The sequence below is a fragment of the Polyergus mexicanus genome, unplaced genomic scaffold (genome assembly GCF_030449975.1).
Source record: "Polyergus mexicanus isolate NDT 795.1 unplaced genomic scaffold, iyPolMexi1.0 SCAF_21, whole genome shotgun sequence".
Classification (NCBI taxonomy): Eukaryota; Metazoa; Arthropoda; class Insecta; order Hymenoptera; family Formicidae; genus Polyergus; species Polyergus mexicanus.
This window is the reverse complement of record NW_027223341.1, coordinates 302,037-324,620: the sequence shown is the minus strand read 5'-3', so window position 1 is coordinate 324,620 and position 22,584 is coordinate 302,037. Positions and strand designations below refer to the sequence as shown.

General features: G+C 28.5%; 1 protein-coding gene across 5 annotated transcripts in view; it reads left to right on the top strand.

The window, feature by feature from the left end:
• Positions 1–22,584, top strand: part of Nmdar2 (NMDA receptor 2) — a 160,860-nt gene that overhangs the window by 73,113 nt on the left and 65,163 nt on the right. For all 5 annotated transcript variants that reach the window (XM_070311990.1, XM_070311992.1, XM_070311991.1 and 2 more), the window contains 2 exons: positions 9,944–10,453; positions 13,249–13,420. In XM_070311990.1, coding sequence (XP_070168091.1) covers positions 10,160–10,453; positions 13,249–13,420 — 466 coding nt within the window. In that variant the 5' untranslated portion in view covers positions 9,944–10,159. The remainder of the gene's footprint in view (positions 1–9,943; positions 10,454–13,248; positions 13,421–22,584) is intronic.

Below are 22,584 nucleotides of genomic sequence, written 5' to 3'. Positions count from 1 at the left end.
AGTAGTGCAGCCAATAGTGGATTGCTCTCTCATTCCATCGAGTTACTCACGTTCGTTGAGATGGCGAAGAATTGTTTAGCCAGGATGTGGGAGACAAGGGCGTAAAAGCGTAGATAGTACAGGTAAGAGGAAGAAGAATTTAAGAGTGGCTAATTTATGAGACAACAGTAAGGGAGTATTATATCTTCAACAGGGATGCGTGAGATCTCTTACGTGCTGTTGCTTATTTAGGTCGAAGGGCGGGAATAGGATATCTAATGGTCGATCGGACTATATAATAGGTACGCTATTGTAAGGTTTTATCGTGTTTTGTATATGGGGTTATTTTGTGAGATCTGTGTCATTAACTCCGTTAATATTACAACTATATAACTTGCTATTTATTGTTCGCAATATGTGTCTAGCAAAAAGTGAAGGATCTAATGCTGAATACATGAATTAATCACTTATGATTAATTAATATTGCTATTGAATATGTTATGTTAATTATAATTATTATTGTATAACATTTTGGCAATAATAATCTTTGCTATACAATTTTGTTGTAACAAAAAGTAATTAAAATTTTATGACAGATTTTCAAAAATAATATTTCTGATAAATTTCGTAACATCAAACAAAATAATAAAAATTTTCAGACATCTGGACAATATATTCAAGCTTAAATATACTTTCGATTATATTTCTTTTGATCAAAAAGAGTATCGTTTGATCAAAGATGCTTAAGGTATTATATGGTATATATAACTGCGAAAATTTTACCCTTAGATAATAATTTTGAGAGATGACAAACGTTTAATAAGTTGCATACGAGTTGCAATTATATTTTTCTTTGTTATTTTGGCTTCCAAAGAATTTTGATATCCATGTCGTCCTATTACCATTCGAGAGAAAATAAAATCGAAGAATCTCTTATTGTTAGTACGGACGTGTTCTGCTATAAAATTCAAATTTTTGGTTTTGACACAGACATAGCTTAGGGCAATCTTTGTTGGCTTCGTAATGAAATAATAAAACAATCCACAAACGAGCGCACTCGGCTTTCATAATGAAAATTTCTTAACTTCTAACAAAGAAGAAATTTGAAAACGCGGTTCTCTCTCAAAGTATGCATGACGGAAATTTGCGCAGCGACAAATAATAAGACTGAAAATTTTCTCTGCCACATTATTAGCATAGAAATTGCATTATTATGACAATTAAATTTAAAATACACGAATTTCGGTTATTTACACTGTATCATATATTGAAGTCATATTATTATTATGAAGCACGCAATAAAACAAACTATATTAAAGCAATGGAGTAGTTGCAAAAGAAACGGTTAAAATATTAACCAATGTTTATGCATATACAATACTTTTTTTTTATACTTAGAAAAATATTTAACGTTTTTCGTAATATTAGAAATATTACACTTATACATTTTTATAAGATAGTTTTTATATTATAAATAATTTAACTTTTTCTTTTTAGGTATTTCGGATATATATATATATGGTATATTTATTGGTGAAACGATAAAAATTAATATATAATTATTTTCGAAAGCTCTGCTTTGCCTAATCTGCAGTTTTGTGTGGTAAATTAAACTTTATAATTCTCTGGGTTTAACGAAACTCGGTTTAACGATTTTGTCGAAACTTAGTTGCCTTGGGTTATAGATAATAGTATTTTGGTTGTAACATACAGTAAACATTCCCTAAACGAAATGGAAATTTAAGTGCTTTAATCGATTTTCTAGTTGAATGACTGACATTTATCCATGCCGAGCTGCGAAAAGACGCAATGTAGATAATGGACCGAAGAAAGAATATAGAGAAGTAAAAATTGGATGAAGCTATGAAAGATCGAAATGATATCTAAAAGAGTGCTTTTCTTTAGGTTTCTTCATAGTTTTTAGTATGCTATAAGTATTTCTTATACATTTATTGTCCTTAAAAGACTTTTAATACACGCTGACGTACTCTGAAAAAGACTATTTGCGGTCTGTGTATGTCTGGAGAAGCTTAATTTTCTACGTTGCTAGAAGAAGTAGATTAACTTATCATTATTTATCTTTAAATCATTAAATTTAAATACGAGTAATTAATCTAATAAAATGTACAATAATGATAATAATAATGTAAATATTAACGTGCGAATTTATTTATTTTATTTATTTACAAACGATTTAGTAATATGTACATTATATACAATAATTTAATAAATATATAGGGAAAAGAAAGAAGAAAAAAAGAGAGAGAGAGAGAAAGATTATATATTTAAATCTTAATATACAATAGAATGTCTCACCGGAAATTCCTGAAACTAATCAATTGCCATTTTTAAACGCATATACCGAGAGCAGAGAAAATCAAATATCTTCTCATAGAAAACATTTGGCAATTTTATTTACATATGGATTAAAGATAATTAAAGATATTTTTATCATTTAATAAACATTTATAAAAAATGTCAAAAAATATCGACAATCTTAATAATATATTTTTGAAATATGTGTCATATACAATTGAAAGAGAAATTAAGTATTTTTCGTGGCGAATGGCACCTCTTTTTCTCAAAAGAGATGTTACATAAAATTTTTTACCGTTTACGAAAAAGGCTTACAATTAGTTTCATTGACTATCAATATCTTCAGCGAGAAATTTTACGGAGGCGTTTGAGGGAAATAAAGCATATGATCGAGATGGGCATTATTATCGTGTACTCTGGAGCATTATGCACTTACATGTCTGCCGCTATGGTACATTATACATAATGTATTATGTAAATGGGATGCCAACGAATGCAAATCGTATGCATAGTTGCATCGTGTGTTCCTATACTATTGAAACTATTCGGTTAACCTCTTAAGCTCGTGGCTAGCTGTATCATTATTATGAGTAAACGTTTACAGGATATCCCATGGGTTTCCATCATTCCGGTTCTAATTGTGAACTAGTTTCAAAGGTAAATTAGTCCTATTCACAATGAATACGTGATTAGCAATCGAGGAAATGCGTTAGCAACTGTGTATGCCACTTTATTTTACATAAATAAGATTACACGAGATGCTTAAACGTATCTACAATGAATCAGTACTTCTCAAGTACATCAATTTACCGCAATGACGTAAACGAGATTTTTAGCGGTTTATCTCTGATTTTTCAATCGATGTCTATTGTCACGGGCAATTGCAATTTCGAGAACAATAATGGATATTATAACTTTTTTTTAAATATTATATATTGTGAAATCTTCTCCGGAAAATGTCGTGGCACCGTAATTTTATTAATCGTGCTGTTGAAACGCACAAAAATTTTTTTTTGTCGCATCTCTCCGTCTATCCTTTATTTTTCTCCAAAGAAAAACTCAATCTTCGTAAAACTCAATCACAGTAAATCATTACGTCTTTCCGACGATTCTTTCCTGGTATTTAAATTTTTTTTTATGCGAGAAGTAACATAATAAAAAAAAAAACATTGAAATTTTCACTTCCCCGTACCTGTAAAAAGTTATACACAAGTTCGAGAAGGAATGGTATTCGACATTTAATTATCGTTTCGATACGAGAACTGATATTTTTCGTAGTTATCGAAACTTTCCACTGGTGATCTCAGCGTTCCGAGTTATTTCGCTCACTACATATGTCAAATGAATTCTGGATTGAATATTGAATTGCGGTCTGATTGAAAAGAAATTGAAATCATCAGTGATTGGGAAACTATCAAGTGATATGACAAATACGGGCCTACGTATCAAATCCTGATAAATGTTTAATTGATTCTTGAAAGATGGAATTTCTGTTTTTTTAATTTCTTGTTTAATTAAGCTTTTGCTTGTTATTATAGGTTAGTGATATTTATTTATAAGTAATAATGTATGTGTACGCGAAACATTATACGTAAGTCTTCTTTCGATAATATATATTTTCGTCAGAGGTATAAAAAAAAAAAAAATAGCACGCGTACATAATAATCAGAAAGAAATTTTTTTTTGTTTTGTATAAATATATTTAGCCATATATATTAATTTTATTCCGAAAAAAAAATTAGAAGAAAATCATCATTTATACAATAGGAATGAAAAAGCTGTGAAGTAGGAATAAGTTTGATTTTGGAAAAAAATGTATTGACAATAAGCTATGTGATATAGAGTCACATATAAAGACATCTTATTAGATAATAATTACTTTAATACAAATAATTATAACAGAAATTAAAAGATTTTGGAAAGAAAAACTGAATAAGTTTAGTTTTGAAAAAAAAATATATATTAAACTGACATATAGATAAATTAATGAGTACGTTGATATTGGAAAAATGTATATTGCGATCACGACGGTCGCATTTCTTTATTGAATAATATTGGAAAATAGTAAAGAATTTTGGTTTGAAAATATATACATATATATATATATTGATTATGCCGACGCTGCTTAATCGGAATACCGATTATCGGATTGTCATTTATTTGAGATACCGATTATTCGATACGATACATGCACGTTGTGTATTCCGATAATGTACTATGTACTAATATGAAATATCGACGTTGATGTAAAACTCAACGATCTATATTTCTGCGATTCGTGAGTGACAGAATAACAGAAACTTGACGTTAAGCGCAATAGAATAAATTATATTGTAGAATATACAGATAATAGAAGAAATTTAGCAAACATTTCTAGTACTGAAGAAAGTATAAATTTAAAGAAGATCAAAAAAAGGAAAACGAATGTATGAGTTGATAGCATGCCCGATGGAAAATATTCGTGATAATTAGTTAGATCGGGATGTCGCATAAAAAAAATCTGATAAAATGTTCGGTATAAAAAAGAAATTCTTGGTCACCTTGACTATTACGACTTGATATATTTTGTTACATTGTCCGTGCTAAATTCGGTCATTTTCACAGTTTACTGTATTGCATTTTGCGTGCAATGCAGCTTCCGTTCGTCTCACACAGTATACGGTGCACTTCAAAACTCGACAATTCTGAAGATGAAATGTGTAAAAAGTTAAAAAAATTTTTCATTTTTTTAAAGTTTTATTTTCTCTCTGATAATGATTAAAAGTAATAGTTTAATCTTTTCATCAAAAATTATATACCTTAGTAATAATTTATTTTTTTATTAAATAAAATTGAGACAATTTAAATCTTCAAGGAAAAAAAATATTATTAAAGAAAATTATTGTGTTATTATCGAATTTTTTGACTTCTGTAAATCCAAATTGATTTTTAAATTCTTTTTATTATTCTTTTTAGGATTCTTTTTATTATTTAAATGATAAGATACATAATATTCTCTTTTTAAGTTCTACATTTTCTCAAATCCATACAACGTAATAATAATCGTTCTAAATATGAATTATTTCTACATCATAGTGTTATTTTTCATTAAAGCTAAATATTAAAATGAAATAAAATTTGTACGTATATCATTAAAATAAAATATTAAAACAATATGAATATTAAGTGGATTATTTTCTAAAATTATTTACAAGAACGTACCCATATGATATTCATCGTCTGATCTAATTGTAAGTCGCTTGTTAATTGAATACGTAATCATCAGAAATAGATCAATGCATAGCAAACAGGAACTTCCCTTAGATAATGGCTAATTTGGTGCCTTAATAGAAGGGACAAGGGTTTAGAGATAGGGCCGAGCCACAGGAATCTGATAGCTAGTAGTCGGTTTATCAAAGAGCAATCCATATGGGACATGGTTCAATATCGTGAAACTTGATACGTAAGGATGATAAACGCGGGTCAAAGCAATACGTGGCAAAAACTCAAACTAAATATCGTAGCTCTATATCAATATCCCAATATTCCCTGCAGACCACTCTAATCGCTTGTCGATTCGTTGATAGTCTCCCGATATCTCGAGATATGTAAAAATATATGTAGGTCACTCTAATCGCTCGTCAATATGTACGAAATACGATAATTTGTTAGTGGGTTAATATGTTATATTTAAATGTAATTAAGACATAATGATCAAATAATATCATAAAGCTTTCTTATAGATAACAAATATACACAAAGAAAAAAATTTTGTATTCATAAAATTTTATAAGTTATATATTTAAAAATATAATAGAGGTAGAGAGAGAGAGAGAGAGAGAAAGAAACTATAATAATAAACAACCGTATATATCTGATAAAAAGTTTAGAAAGAATTTATGTCGCAAGATACCGTAATTACCGCTTCATTTGTCTACTACTATTTACTCTTAAGCTCTCTATTAAACTATTATCTAAGAAGAACTATATATGAATCTTTTTATCGCTATTTATTTAATTTTTTAAAAATTTTTATCAATCTTTCTAATTTCCCAAAAAATACATAAAATATTTATATGTCACGTATCTTAAAAAATGAATTTTAATAGTTTACTAATAACAACTGGCAATATAATACGTAGTAATATACACACAAAAATATCAATATTATTAATTGCATAATACATGTATAAAGATATGTATGTGTGTGTTGTATGTATGTCTATAACTACTATATTTTTTCTCTATTTATAGAAAAAAATTATTATTTAAATTATATGTTAATTATATTTTGTTTTGTGACAAACAAAAAGAATAAAATTACATTGAGGCATTACATAGTTGTTTTTACATAATAATTACTATATGCAAGTATGTTTTAATGCAATTCTTTGCCCTTTAATTTGAGAACGAACGTGTCTATATTTTATATTTGAATATATAATGCCGCTCTGAGATTAAAATTATTTATATGCAAGGTCAAAAATATTACTCTTAAATTACAAATTGAATTTGTACGTGATATTAATACGCATGATACACTTCTATTATTATAACTTTCATGTAAATCGTTCTACTATTATGTCAATGATTAACGGCAGCTTCCGAGAAAGATAATCAGACATTTATCTTTAAAAATATCTTTGACATTATATTGTATGCGTTCAAAATATAAATGCAATCGAAATTGACAGTAGATCGCGCAGAAACATTACAATAATGAAATAGCTGTCATTGTATCAAAGTTAAAGCAAATGTCAATCCCAATGCAAGTCCGACAATCGGGAAATAAAGCAGAAAGTGTTAGTGGTAGTTTATCATTTTTGTTATTGACAGCACATCATTTATTTTATATCGTACAAGTCTATGCCGATCAATGAAAGGTTCACTTATTGATGATAATAAAAAAATTTCACATATCTACACGTTACAATACAAACACACACACACACACACATACATACACACATATCACACATACTGGTGTATGTTGAGAGAGATGAAAGTTTCATCATATTTAAAATGGTAACCGAAAAGTAATATTTATGTACCATGTTACAAAAATAGTCATGAAAAGTTTTCATGCAACAAATAGAGACTTATATTAAAATAGAAACTTTTAAATGAATTTATGAACTTTTATTTCTCTCTCTCTCTCTCTCTCTCACACACACACTATTTTAAATTTTAATATTTAGAAAAATGATTAAGAGACAAGCATATATAGGATGCTAAATTTCAAACGTAGGAGGCGAATATCTCGATAACTAAATGAAACATCGAGGTTTATGCTTTTTGTTTGGTCGTATTGTTTCGAGGCGGACAAATTTTGATAAAAAAAATTTGACTTTTGATGGACGCATAAAAAAAACCGAATTTAAATATTTTATTTAGTTATCAAGATATTCAGCCTGTTACGTTTAAATTTAACAGCCTGTATAGACACATTTAATTTCTCTACTTGAGATATGTATTTAGTATTTATTATTTATAAAAATTATGATAAAATTGCAAGGTTTATGAAATCAGAAATTAATAAATTTTTTTTTTTCATTAGTAGTAAAATATTTTGAAATTATATTTGTAATAGAATGTGATATAATCAAAATATTTAAACAATTTTTTTAAAAGTGAAAACTATCTACTTAGGGTCTGACAGATGTTAAATAGGTTTTCCACTTGAAATCTGACAGATTGTGTAGAGTGTGATTTAATTAAAATAATATTGAGTAACAAATTTAACAAAATTGATTCAATATTTTCATCAACTGTTGAAATCATAGAGGGAAATAAATGAAAAGTGGTTCGAGAAAACGTAATATCTTTCGTTTTGCTATTTATGATTGACTAAAAATATTCTTATTTTATTTCTTTTATGAGCTTGTATTCATATTTACATCGTTATAGCATTATGTAAATCAATTTATTGCATATCAAAAGCGTTTTGATAACATTTAAATTGATTTAAATCAAAAATTTTTTTTTCCCGAATAAAGATTTTTTTAATGGAAATTGCCGACGGTTTGTCGTTTGTTGAACTTACACGAGACCAAAAATTTCCTTAGTTATGCAACTTGAAAGCTTACTTCTTAAATAATCATGAATCAAGAAATAATCATGCAAAGTCCAAAAATTATTATCTAAGGAAATTTTTGAAACTAGAATAAAAAAAGATTTGTAAAAATCAAGTATTTTATTTGAAATTTTTTATGGCGCTTGATGCAAGAATTATCTGGGTGTGAAACTATTGTTTACTTTATTTCTGGAAATCAATCCACGTTATGAAATTTTTGTAAGAAAATATGTATCTTATTTCTCTGAATAGAATCAGGTATTACAATATTAGGTACTACAATGCATTTGAATTTATTATGTTTGCTTTTATCCTGATTATTACTGCTTTCAATATTACATTTACTGAAAAATCTATCAATGATATAATTTTGAATTTTTATTAAAATTTTTATTTAATTGAACATTTTAAAAAATACTATGTGTACATATATTACGATATAATTTTGTGACGATTAGAGCAACATTCTCTTGTTTAGTCAAGAAGCAATCAGATAATCGTATTAATTACATTATAAGCTTGTATTTTTTATTTTCTTAGTTTGTTTTCAACTAGTTTACTTAGTTTGCTTTAATTAGCTAACTGGTTAATAAGTTTTGACCCAGTTTTATCATTTCATTTCATCGTACTTCTTTTACAAACGCGGATTAAATTTTCACATTGTTTAAGAAACTTTTAAAATATGCATAAAATATCCAGAGGCAATAAACAATTTTTTAATTTTACTTTTAGATATTTTTGCTCGGTGATTTTAATCTACGGAAACGAAATGTCAAAACTACAGGTCCATCAAATTAAAATTTATCCGATTAAATTTTACAGATTTATGCCATCAATGTTCAGGTTCGATGCGTGACAGATTCAATCTGTCAAATAGACAAATAGAGCATTTCACATTCATGTACGATGACAGGTAGTGATGTCCGATTGCTTTGTCCAACCAATCCTACGGGAAATGGACACTACATATGGCCGTCCATCGCTTTGATAGTTCGAATACAATTTCCTATAAAATAAAATCTTGTACTATTATGTAAAAAATGTTATACTTGTAGATTTGCCAAACATTATCTCCTGATTGAGGTAACAGTACGAAAATGATTGCCCTAATTAGGGCAATTGAGCATTCTATTAGAATGAGTTTTCTCATACTTATTCCAGCATTTTTTAAATTAGGACAAAATTAAATCATTATTTACATTCACTTTGACAAGATATATTAAAGATTATCTTGAAATGTCTACTTTTGTTAATTTGTCATAAATTATATATTTAATCACATATACACACACCCGCACATCTCCAGTTGCCAAATAATTTTTTATGATGGAAAATTCGAGACAGAATAACTTAATTTAAAGGAAAATATTAAAGAGTTTGAATCTTGAAATTGTAAGATATAAACTATACAAAAATAAATAAATTTTGCCTTTTAAATATTTTTTAGTTAATTGAGAGAGAGAGAGAGAGAGAGAGAGAGAGAGAGAGAGAGAGAGAATGTCTATTATTCCTAAAAAATTTAAAAATTTTTAATTTGACACTTGGGTCTTTTGTAATGTTTGTGTTTGAACAAAATTTGATAAATTTCTGTTCTAGGCATACCAGGCGTTTGCGATGAGACAGTGTTACGGTGGCGAAAATACTCGTGCATGCAATTGCGTCGCGTTGTTGCGATGCTAAAGTATTCGTGCATGTGTTATGTGTGAATGGAAGTGCAGTGTCAAGGTAGCGCGAGGAAGCAAGGCAAAATCGAATTAATCTTCAGCATATCGCCGTATTGTGATAAATTACTCGAGCAACAAATTTCACGCCATGAAAACCACGTGGATCCTTTCGTTAGTGATGTCACCGCTGTTGGTGCTAGGTAGTCCGCCTGGTAGCACCATCAGAGAAGGAGGCATCAAGGTCGGAACTGGCAGGGGTACAGCCCCCAAGGGCATAAACGTGGGTAGAGGAAATTCGGCAGTTCGTATCGGCGAGGGCAGACTCTCGAATACGACGAGACAGCGGTCATTCCCGACTACTACGACTACCACGAGCGCGCCTCCAGCACGTTTCACGCCGCAATCTTCTGTGGGAAATAATTATAACGTCACTTATCTCAGAGTAAGTATCTTTTATAATAATCTTGCTAAGAAAAAGGAGCGACTCTTAATTTGTTAAAGACTTTTATTGAATACGATCAAAGGAGAATAATATGTATCTTTATTTGAGAATTTACTTAATTTATATATAATACGGCAACGTACTATATCAAATAAATATAATTATAATATTTGATATATAATTCTCTTTAAGTCAATCAAAAGATATATTATCTATTTAATTAAAATTATTTATTAATTGTCTTAAAAGATACTATCGTTTTTTTTTTTTTTTAAATAGATTTTTAATATATTTAATTATACTTATATAAACTTTTTTAGTTTTTCTAATTTACGTTAATAATCAGCTTATTGTATAATAATTGTTAATACTTTATAAATTTTTTTTGTTAGCAAATTTTTAATTAAATTATTTCTTAGATTAATTATTTTATAATTAATTTACTTAGATTATATTGTATCATATATTTTGTGTTATATTTTTTGCGTAAATTATATTTATCAAATTGCCACGTTAAATTTTGCTTAGACAGAGTTAACGAAAAATTTTCTAGCTTAGCTCTGGAATGTCTCCTGTCGAAATAATCATCTTTAACGGATGTTAATGAATTTGTCAAGTTAATAGCTTGCGTTAGTTAAGAATGATTACCTTAGTTAAGTTACTTTTCGGGCTTATAAAGCGAAATTCTTAAGAGAGATTTCCCATTCCGGTATTCTCCGAGATTCATGAATTTTTTTCTCGATTTCTCAAACTCATCCGGGCGTACAATGGTTTAATTCCCTCTCTATTCACTGATTGTAGCAAGTACCCTTCTACATATCGGAATATAGTACATAAATGCAGCGGACAGATATATGACCAACGCGATTCATTACAGATAATCGATGGTTGGTTATTACAGCACTTCTCTGGATTAAATTCGTTATACAAACGATATGAGAGTATCACTATGTAGTATTTCTATTCAATAAATGCTGTAATAGATGATGTCCCACGGATGAAAATATTTATGGACAATGTTGTTAATTTGTTTATAAAAATTAAACGCAAGAGCTAGAAAATTTTGAGGATTATATAATTTCAAAATTAGTATACTTATGTATTTATATATATCGTAAACGTACATACAAATTCTGAATGAAATAAAATATGTATAACATAATAACACGGTTTTTACGTTAAGAAATGGATATTAATTTGTTAATATAGCTTTGTTTTTGAAAATCGATAAGCGAAGAGTTAGTAATTAATTTTCTTGTTTATGCATTGCACATTTCGTTGTTGAAGTAAAATCTTTGACGCGATTGAATACTTCCAGATTATGTAAAAATATTACGATTACATTTTGATCGTCGCGCAAACTAAATATCATCGGTGAACATTTTTTTTTCTCTTATTTTCCATGAACAGTTATTTGATTAATATCGATGTTTCTATAAAGAGAAAGTTTCTAATAAAGAGCATTATTAATATTGCTAATAGGCTTCGAAACGTAAACTGTTGTCCAGTCTCAGCCTACACGCCGTATTTGTTCGCATCAATCGATTTATGCAACAGGTGCAAGCCGATACCGATTCTTGCGGTAATAGAAGTGAACAAGATGCCCTATTGCAATTTTCTGATCGCTTTGAACACTTAATGTATCATCGAGATTCTGATATGGCTGAAAAGGCAATAACTGAAAATTATAATCAGCTTTTCTGTTGATGCTCAAAAAATGTTATCGCACTGCGTAATTCAAAATTCGCAATTATACAATATTGGATAAAGAAAGAATTAATTATTCAATATAATAACTTTTGCATTATTGAATAACACAATTCATTACAGTATTGTCTGTATGAGCGGTTATACAATACCATACATATATCAAAAGTTAAACAAAGCAAAACAACAAAGTGCACTACAAATCTTTTTTCTTATTTTTAAATATAAGTTTAAAATTTGCATATAATTAAACATTATATATAATAAAAAAATATTTTTAGTTTTAAACATTTTGGTTAATAACTATTGTATTAGTATTTCAGTTAATAACTTAAGATAAAGTTTTTTTATAAATTTCTAAAAAAATTAAGCGTCTATTTAAAACATATAACACAAACAAGTGCTTTTATATCTGTTTAAAAATAAATATTTTGTATAATGTAATTAAACATCAAAATCTTTATTTAATCGTTGTTTAGCATTATAGTATAATAAAATTTTTCACCATACGTGATTGAAAAATAACGAATAAGAAAAATGTATAAGAAAAATTGTCATACTATGTACAAAGAAAAACTAAACGCTTAATACAATATTATATGATCGATTAATATTAATTTTAATTATATAAATTAACGTGACAAAATAATCGTAGCAATGTGGTCAAAATTGAATCAATACAGAAACTAAGTGTATTATTACATAAAAAGGATACTATATACATGACATAATACAATCCAACAGATGACACGAGAATGTCGATAATGATATAATCATATGACGTATGACGATTGCATGTTTTTCAACGAAATTATACACGTCGTTAGCAATAACGTATCGTGTTGATGTTCGATCCTAAACTCGAGCTATTCGTAATGTAACGGACACGTCACTCGCGTTTCGGTAGAAACTTTGCGAAATATCGTTCTGTCAGATTTGTTGATAATCTTTTTCGCCGCGTCAGAGCGAAAGGAATATCTATCACGAATGTTCGTTTCACGTTGGCCAAAATCAGATCGGGACACATGTTTGTAAGAGAATGCGTCTTACCAAAACTTCATATTATTTCTATCATTTTCATGTAACAGGTGGGCATGATGGTGCCATACAAATCCTTTGGCCAAAGGGAGTATACTAGAGCAGTAACTTCTGTTATCAGCGCGTTACAAAGAAGTACGAGAGGACCGAGGTTGGGATTTTTGGAGCGATATGATCTGCACGTTAAGATAGCGATGAAAGAGCTAACACCCAGTCCTACTGGTAAGTATCGATTTTATTTGACCGATGGCATTATTTTTGACGTTGCCTTCTCCTTTTATACATTTTATTATACTACATCTTAACATCGAAGATTATTTTAAATTATAGTGCAATTGATTCTCAAATGGAATTTAAAAGTTCAAAATATTTGGAAGACAATCATATATTTCAAATTTAAAGTTAGGTATAAATTTTTTTTATAAATGGCAATAGCGATTTGTTTTGCATTGGTAATGCGATATGCGTATACATATCCATGTATATGCATATGTAACATGGAAAACAAATTTGCATTGCTATTTGAAAAGAATAATACTTCCAAAAATTCTAAAATTTTTATTCTCATTTTTCATTGAATTCACCGTTACATGCAGATATTCAATGATAATTTATTATTATTATCAGGGAGCAATATAATAGATCATCCCTTAATTCGTAAAAGTGAGAAGGTTAAAACATTCCGTCAGTGAAAGAGATCTTTAATCGATAATATTGTATCTTTTTATCATTGTGATCGCAGATGAGTTATGTGCGAAATAGTAAGTTTCTTCTGAATTCTTTTGGAATTATGCAAATACCAGGTTAAAGGGAAAAACGGAGAAAGAGTCAGAAAATCTCACAGATCGATTCGAGCCTATTTCATGAGACATTGCCGACTTTTCTGGCAGAGACCAAGTTTGGTCTTTATCGGACAAAATCTAAACATTATTCTCTTCAACGGTACCATTCTTCATGCCTGTAGAGTACAAATCAGCATTTTATTCGGGCGATAAAAGGAATCTTCCGCTGCCAATCGAATACAAATTTAAAATGTTTTGATTTTTCAGTCGTTTTACGATTTATGTAGCTTAGCTTATTCAATTTTTTTTCGCGTAATTCATAGAAATAAAGTATAAAATCATTATTTAACTTCAAAAATATTAAAGAATAATTTTTATATTACATAATTACAACTTTTGTTACATCGCAACATAAATTACGAAAAGGATTGCCAAATAATTCAGGATAATTAATTTATTATTTTAGAACCAAACATGCAAAGAAAGCGCAAGCATGCGCACAAATTAAAATAATTTGTTCTAAATAAAATAATCTCAGAATGGATAATTTATAAAGTAGATAGTTGACACGTGATACGCAAATAATTAACGAATAGCTAATGAATGAGCAAATTTAGTTTCATATGTATAATAGGTATGTGTAATTCTATCTTTTAATTGTCATTGCGACGACTAATTACAAAATAAATGTAGTAATGACAGAAGACGCGTAGATGCATTAATTTTAATACGAGTATAATTATACATTAATGTAATTATGAATAATTACTCTTTGTTAGTGATGTTAACACATACGCACCTTCTTTTAACTTTTGTTGTATGCGCCATATGGGAAACATGCTCCTTCAGTGTTATACAATTCCTTGAAACATTTATTTGTAAATTAATAATAGTTTATATATTTAATACACACAAATATGAAATATCTTATAAATTCTGTAGACTATATGTGCATGATCGCAAAATTGGTTTATATTACTTTACAATTTTTATCTTTTTGTATTAAATACTGTCGTGGAAAATTTCATGTCAATTTTATATAGCGCGAATAGATGAAAATGAAATATAAATTTTGCAATTGTTGTAAGTTTTAACAAATGAAAACGTATAAAATGCATCTATTTTGCAATATTCGCATGTGCCGATGTCCACAGTATAGCTTTATATTTAATTAATTTAGAATAGGAGAGATCTATATTGCATTGATGCAAATACTGATTGGAAAGAACAGCTTTGAAACACATAAGAATGTATTTAAGGTTTAATCTCGAGCTCTACTGTTAAGGCTAGTTAAGATTGCAATACGAAGAAAAAGATATTGCGCAATCTGTAGAAATTGTAAATTGTTATGCATTTATCAAAATTAATTAACTTGAAGAGATTAAATCGATCTAATTTAATTTTTTTAAATTTAATAAGAATATTCAAATATCTCAATTGATTTTCAGTGCTCAATTAGATTAAAAAATATATGAATTTATAAAAACTTCCAAACTGAAGATAAATTTAAGAATATCTGAATATATTTAAGAATACTCGCACAATTTAATTCTTCAAAAGAAAAAGAAATCCAATCTGGTATAAGTTAAAGTTACGGTATAGCTCGTAAAGTGCTATTCGTATAAGCTGTAAAATATAAAGTTTAATAATAAAGAATGACTGCATTGTCACACACTGCTTCTTCTAATCTTTTCTCGTAACTTTAATATTACGATGAAATTAAATCTACCGTAAACATTTCACGAGTTCATAACGCGCGGTAAATGACAACCAAGCGTGTTGACGATCAGTCCTCCGTAAAGTTTCTATCGATGTTGACAAAAGAGGTCAAGGAATTTATGAAAAATCGGAATCGAATTGAAATCGGACGTTTTCACGCTGCTACGCTCTATCGAAAGAAAGAAAAACGTTGGGCGCAGCCTTGCTATGTAAATCATATTAGGAAAGCTGGACGACAGCCAGACGCCGCGTTCAGACATCACCACACTTTTTCTCTTCTATCCATCGTCACATGCCAGATTCAGTCATTGTCTTCTGATGAATATATTTATCGAGAAATGGTCATATTACTTTATCTTATAGGATCGGTATCTAACGGCAATCACTCGGTAACGCAGCTGCGTCATTTGTTGGTTCATTAAATTCTCGTGCTATGGGAAACTTTTTTTAGAATTTCTAAACGTTAAAGTAGAGTAGGGTTAATGGAGCTGGCAATGCGAAGATTGCAAAGTAAAGTGCGCGAAGACACTATAAATGCACGAATATTGCATTCGTTTGCGACAATTTTCCAGAGAAGCGTCTCGTTCTTGCGGATTCTCTGCCTGTATTAGCGAAGTAGAAGAGAGATATTCTCTTTGAAACATGAAAGATGAGCGAAGAAAGTGCCGCATGGGAAATAATAATTTTTTAAATTTATTGGAAATATAATTTAATTTATATATTTTTTCTTTTTTTACATTTTTTAAATCTCTGGATTTAGAATTTTTAAGAATTTATAGGTATGCAAATTTATGTATCTAAATATTTTGGAGTACATTATCATAATTTTGATTTATATTGTATATATTGTATAGTTGTTTCTTAAAATTGTTATATATTTATGTAGATTATCTTTTCGAGTATTGCGCGAAAACTCTTCTGTGTGTAGTGTCGGCAGTTCTCTGCGATCTTATCGAACACTTCTACACAACCGCGTCACAGTGTAGGGAAGTATCGAAATGGCTTGCTGAAAAGCGGAAACTGCCAGGTTGCAGAGCAAATTCAAGTCACCGCAGAACATCGCGGTTAAACGCAACGGCCGCAACGGTTGACATGTGTGGAATAAATCGCGGGATATACCGCTAGAAATCACGATCGATATCTGTGCTTTCGATATCACAAGATCAAAAAAGTACAATAATTTTTTTTGCACAGCCCCGTTTGTTAAAAATTGGAATGTTGGTCTGTAAGTAATATCAAAGTGAAACTACTCTATTCTTTATCGCTCTACAGATAACACGTATATAAATTCTAATAACACAAATCGATTAAAAAAAGCGAATGAAAAAATTAGTATGAAGGGATTAAAAAAATATATCAAATATACAGATCTTAGTTATAAAAATCTTTGTTTAGTAAATTATTTATCGGAGATTAAGATAAGAACATCAAATGACAAAAATCTATTTTAAACAATCTATAATTTGTGACAGAATTCAAAACAGAAATATATTTTAAATTTATTTATAATGATTAGGCAAAGTAAGATAATTTTTTTTTTTTTTTTATAATAAGATTAATGCAGTTAGCTAAAAATTAACTACATGTAATGGAAAACCGTCAATTAAGAATATAGGCTGACGATAATAAGTAAATAAAAATAAAATTTTTTTCAAACATGTAACGTCCATAAGAAATTTAATTGATGGAAATTCTTTCCTTGTGTTATCGGAGTATTCCGAAAGCTATACCAAGACAAACAACAAATTTTAAAATACAATGCAATACACAACGATAAGAAAAGTTTAGATAAACTTTGCGATTGTTGGTGTAGTTTTTAGATTACTCGCATATCGACGGTTATAAAGCTAGGTTTGTGCCAGCAACGCTCTGCGAAAATCCATCGGTAATTTCAATTGTCACTAAAGGAAGTCGCATACTGCGTTTTAAGGGAATATAATGCTCTTCATCAAGTAAAGTGATATAATTAATTTTATCAATGGCTCATTAATATCGATAATATCTGACCGAGTTGAAAACTTATCGATTATTTGAAATATCGTTAATCTTCGCGGTTGACTCAAGGGATTGAATGGATAAGCGAGCTTTTGAGCTTGCAAGCTGCCGCCATCTGGCGAAAAATGCCTGAACATTTTTACACGTGTATTTTGAAATATGCAATTTCATCGTAGCATCTAAAAAAATTGCATATACAAATCAAGATTTAATGACATTGGCCAAAGTTTTTTACAATTTTAATGATATTTTGTAATAAAATAAGTTCGACAAATGTTTGGGATAAAAATTCTTGTATAAGTTCTTCCTACAAGGTAAGCACAAGTAAAAATATGCAAAATTGAAGAAGCTAAATATTACCGATTTTTTGGATAAAATTTGATGATTTTTGTAGATGCTGCAATAAATAAAAAATGTAGGAAAAAAATATATTTAATAATCATATATTTAATTTTATTGAATCTTTTTACGCTCACTATCAAAAATTTAAGATTCGAATAAATGTATCTCTATAGAACTTATTATTAAATCTTACTGTTATTTCTGTGGAAAAAGCTACATCTTCTAGATTTTTATTATAAGATATAGTAGTTGAAATTATAAAAGGAAATTCGCGGTAGTTTTACGCGATTCTGATTTGAATCAACTTCATTAAATACCAAATTGAATTTGCTTATCTTTACTAATTACTTCGAACCAATTAATTTGATTGGGAATGTGAAGCTAGGAAATGGAAGCAATATAGGAGTATATCTATCATTGATTAGTTTCGTGTTTTAATTTTAAATTTACTTAATTTGTAATATTAAACTTTCAAATTAAACAAATATTACTTCACATATACATCCACAATTTGTCTATGTAAATATGCTCTTACATTTAATTTTACTAAAATTTTGTTGCAGCCGACATCTTCTACTCCATTACAAATATAATAAAAATAACAGCTTTAGAAAAACAGAGAAGCGCGAGTGTGCAAATTTTGGTTGACTCTACGATTTGTACAAAATAAACTTAGATAAAATTGAGGAAATATTAAAAAGTAGATGATAAGAATGAGAAAATATTTTGTTTTGGTTAAATAATCTATGATCAAGAGATAAGTAGCGTGTGCGCTAGATTTAGTTCTTTTATAAACTTCTAAATTATCTTTGTCTGATATTACAGACTACGCTCGCTATAAATCCCATCTCTCTTTCTCTCTCTCTCTCTCTCTCTCTCTCTCTCTCTCTCTATTTTTTTTCTTTTTTAAAAACTATATATTATTTCTATCAACAAAAATGGTAATTAAAATTCACTAACGACATATTATATAAAAGATATGAAAACTTGTTATCAAATTAATAATATGCGATTATATATAATTATTATTATTATTTGTGAATTTTTTTTCGCAACGCATTAAAACGAATAGAAAAATGATTTGTTGTAGGATACAAAGTTAATAATATTTGTATCTTAGAACACGTATACGCACATGCATAATTTTTTTAATAAATTTCTATTTCAAGTATACATAATTTCTAAGAAAATCGCGCGCGCGCAAGAGAACGCGTTAAAATTATTTTACGTGGCTGCATACAACCCACAAAAGTATTAGCCAGAATAGAAGATTAAGATATGTATCCGAGAAGTTTAGAATTTGAATTTTTCAGGGACTCGTAGAAGGTAGCGTATAAGTGAATTAGACGGATGATTTCCTTCCGCGCTGCTCTGTTCTCTTTCTTCTTTTTTTTTTTTTGCTAGCTCTATTATTACGCTGGCACAGACATTGATTTATATGTTTTTTTTCGCTGTTTCTTTCTTACCTAACGAAATTATTTTCGATCTGCTGGTCGTACTTTCATCATAATATAATTTTGTTTAGAATATCGTAATCGTGGTAAGAAGATTAACGACAAATGCGAGATAGAATTAATTAAATGCGAGATGCATTAATCACAAATGATTGATATATGATTGATACATTGATTGATACATTGATTGATACATTGATTATTTTTGATTGTGCTCTGTCTCTGTCTCTGTCTCTGTCTCTGTCTCTCTCTCTCTCTCTCTCTCTCTCTCTCTCTCTCTCTCTCTCTCTTTATGTTTATATATATATATCTGCAAATAAACTTTCTTGTATTACTTTCTGTTATACTTTCCAACTTTTATTTTCTCTATTTTCTGCAACGCACATTTTGACATTTATAGCATAAATTCTGATCATATTTATATTAAATATATATGTATATATATATATATATAAATTATATAGAAATATATATATATATATTATATATATATATATTTCTTATGTATATAACTCACACGATGAAACTCGTAATCAAGATTTCGGAGCAGTTAATCTACAGCCAATTTACCGTTCGTGACATCTCCGTTATTTGATCGCATTTACTTTAATCAACGGCAAAGCCTTTTACACACACACACATACACACACACACATTACTTTTCACAAAATAATTTATAATATCTGTTTACATATACAGAGATATTAATATTTGTTTTTCGGCTTATTAAATAGCTTATTCGCCTATGAAATATTAATATTATATTTATATGTATGTGTGTGTGTGTGTATATATATAGGTATATATATATATATATATATATATATATATATATATATATGTATACGTATAATAAATATTGTTTGATAAAATAAAATATGTATTAAATTTTTTTATGATAGAAAAGACGAATTAATTACTAAATAAGCTTAATTATTAGAAGACGTCTTTTATTCACACAATTTCTACTGTTATTCCTCCGCATATATTTAAAATGTGCATTATCTAACTATTTAACGAAGTTTCTGAACAATCAATCGACATTTAATCTATTTATTTAATCAGTATGCTATAATAGAAAGCTGCGTGTTTTAAATGTTTGGCATGCTGTTTGAAACACTGATTAAAGAAGATTTGAATTATTTGTCTTAACGTTCCTTTGTTCGCGTCCTTATTAAGAGAATTCTTTGTTCGGTAACAGTCAATACTAAGAAATGAGTTGACAAAGAGTTGGGGAAAAGAAATATAATAAAATAAAAAGCTTTTAACAAAGGTTATAACAGCAAATATTTTTATAAATCATAAAAAATTCTCTCTGTGCATAATGATCTCCTTTCATCTTTATATAATAGTAAGATAGATCACACATACAAATAAAAATTATTATTTATCAATGATTTATCAAAGATAAAATTTGATAATTCTAAAATGAAAAGTTATGTATTACATATTTATGACTTAAAGAAAAACATAGTTATAAAAAAAAAGTATAGGAAAATCGATTAAAAAATATATTTAAGTAAAATGATAGTGATTGGATATATAATATATATAATTATTATATTTATTACTATATATTTATAATAAGCATACGACTTAAATTAATACACATACAGTCGTTAATTTTCTCATACTATAAAGTGCCACAAAACTTAGCATTTTGATAAACAATGCTATTGATTAAATCAATGTTTCGTGTGTAATTACAATTATATAATGTTTTTTAATTAATGAACTCTATGTAAAATATATAGATGTCTATCACTTATTTCTATTATTGGAGTATGAAAATTGTGCGCTTAATTTGAAAAGAAATCACATACCTATTCCTATACATACAAGCCGCAAATGGTTGTTTCCCACTCAATATGTCATTCAGCTTGGGAAAAAATCAAAGTTATACATTTCACATACAATGGTAAATCTTCAGCTTCGCTTAGACGCCTTCCCCGTTTTCTGAATGAAGGTCTATTTTTGGATATAGAAAAAGAAGATATGCTTTGTCATCTCTCTTGAATAACTTCGCGATTGTTCGATCAATTTCACCGCCGACTTATCGACGACACTCGCACAAAGACTTGCGCTAACCTTTTCTCGGCAAGTTCGAGCCATTCGAGAAAACAATGTTCTCTTATCGCACGCCGTTCCCCAGATTGATGCGACTACGCACGCTTCACGGATCTCAAATTGGTGCGCGTCATTAATTCGTAATTCGGGACGCAGACTTTCAGTTCACCAAACTTAATTCTTTTTTTTTGTTCTCTCTTGTAAAAATAATTTGATGACAAAGTATTTGCCATTGGATACCATATCGATGTAGTGTCTAAAAAATAATCTTATTTTTGTTCACATAGTCATCATGCCCAAGATGAAATCGCGCTGATATTTTCAAGATACTTTTTTAAAGAATTTTTAATACAAAATTTATGATAATTAAGTATAATGTAAAAGTTAAATTAAATTTTTATATACGCTATGTACAACAAAATTAGTAATATTTGTTAACACAAATGAATGCTTGTTGTAATTATATTAGCTCGTTATTATTATAAAATTGTAAGATGGAGTATTGAATTTTTATAAAGAAGTAATAGGTAAGTTGATTATAAACTTGAATTACTTGGCATAAAAAAAGACCGTACACATCTGTTGACACTCAACCCTTAAAATGCGTTTTTATGTGTAGAAAGCCAGAATATTATTCTCATAAAAGTTTTTGGTATGATTTGATTTATGTGAAATTGAAAAAAAAAAAAATTGTCATTCAATATATCGCGTTTTAGAATCAGAAGAATAAAAAAAAGAAACTTGTGACTTGAATTTAGTTACGACAGAAACTTTATATTTTTTTTACCGCCAATTTTTTCTTTTTTTTCTCGGAAGATATTTGATTTGCGAATTATCTCTTACAATTATTAAAAATGATTAAAAATGATTAAAAGAACCGTTAATAATATTTTTCCCAAACTACAAAAATATTCTAAATTTTTTTTTACTGATAGAAGAAAGAGAGAGAGAGAGAGAGAGAGAAAGGGGGAGGGGGAGAAGAAAGAGAGAAAAAGCTCATTATTTATTTTTCTTTTATCTAAAAAGA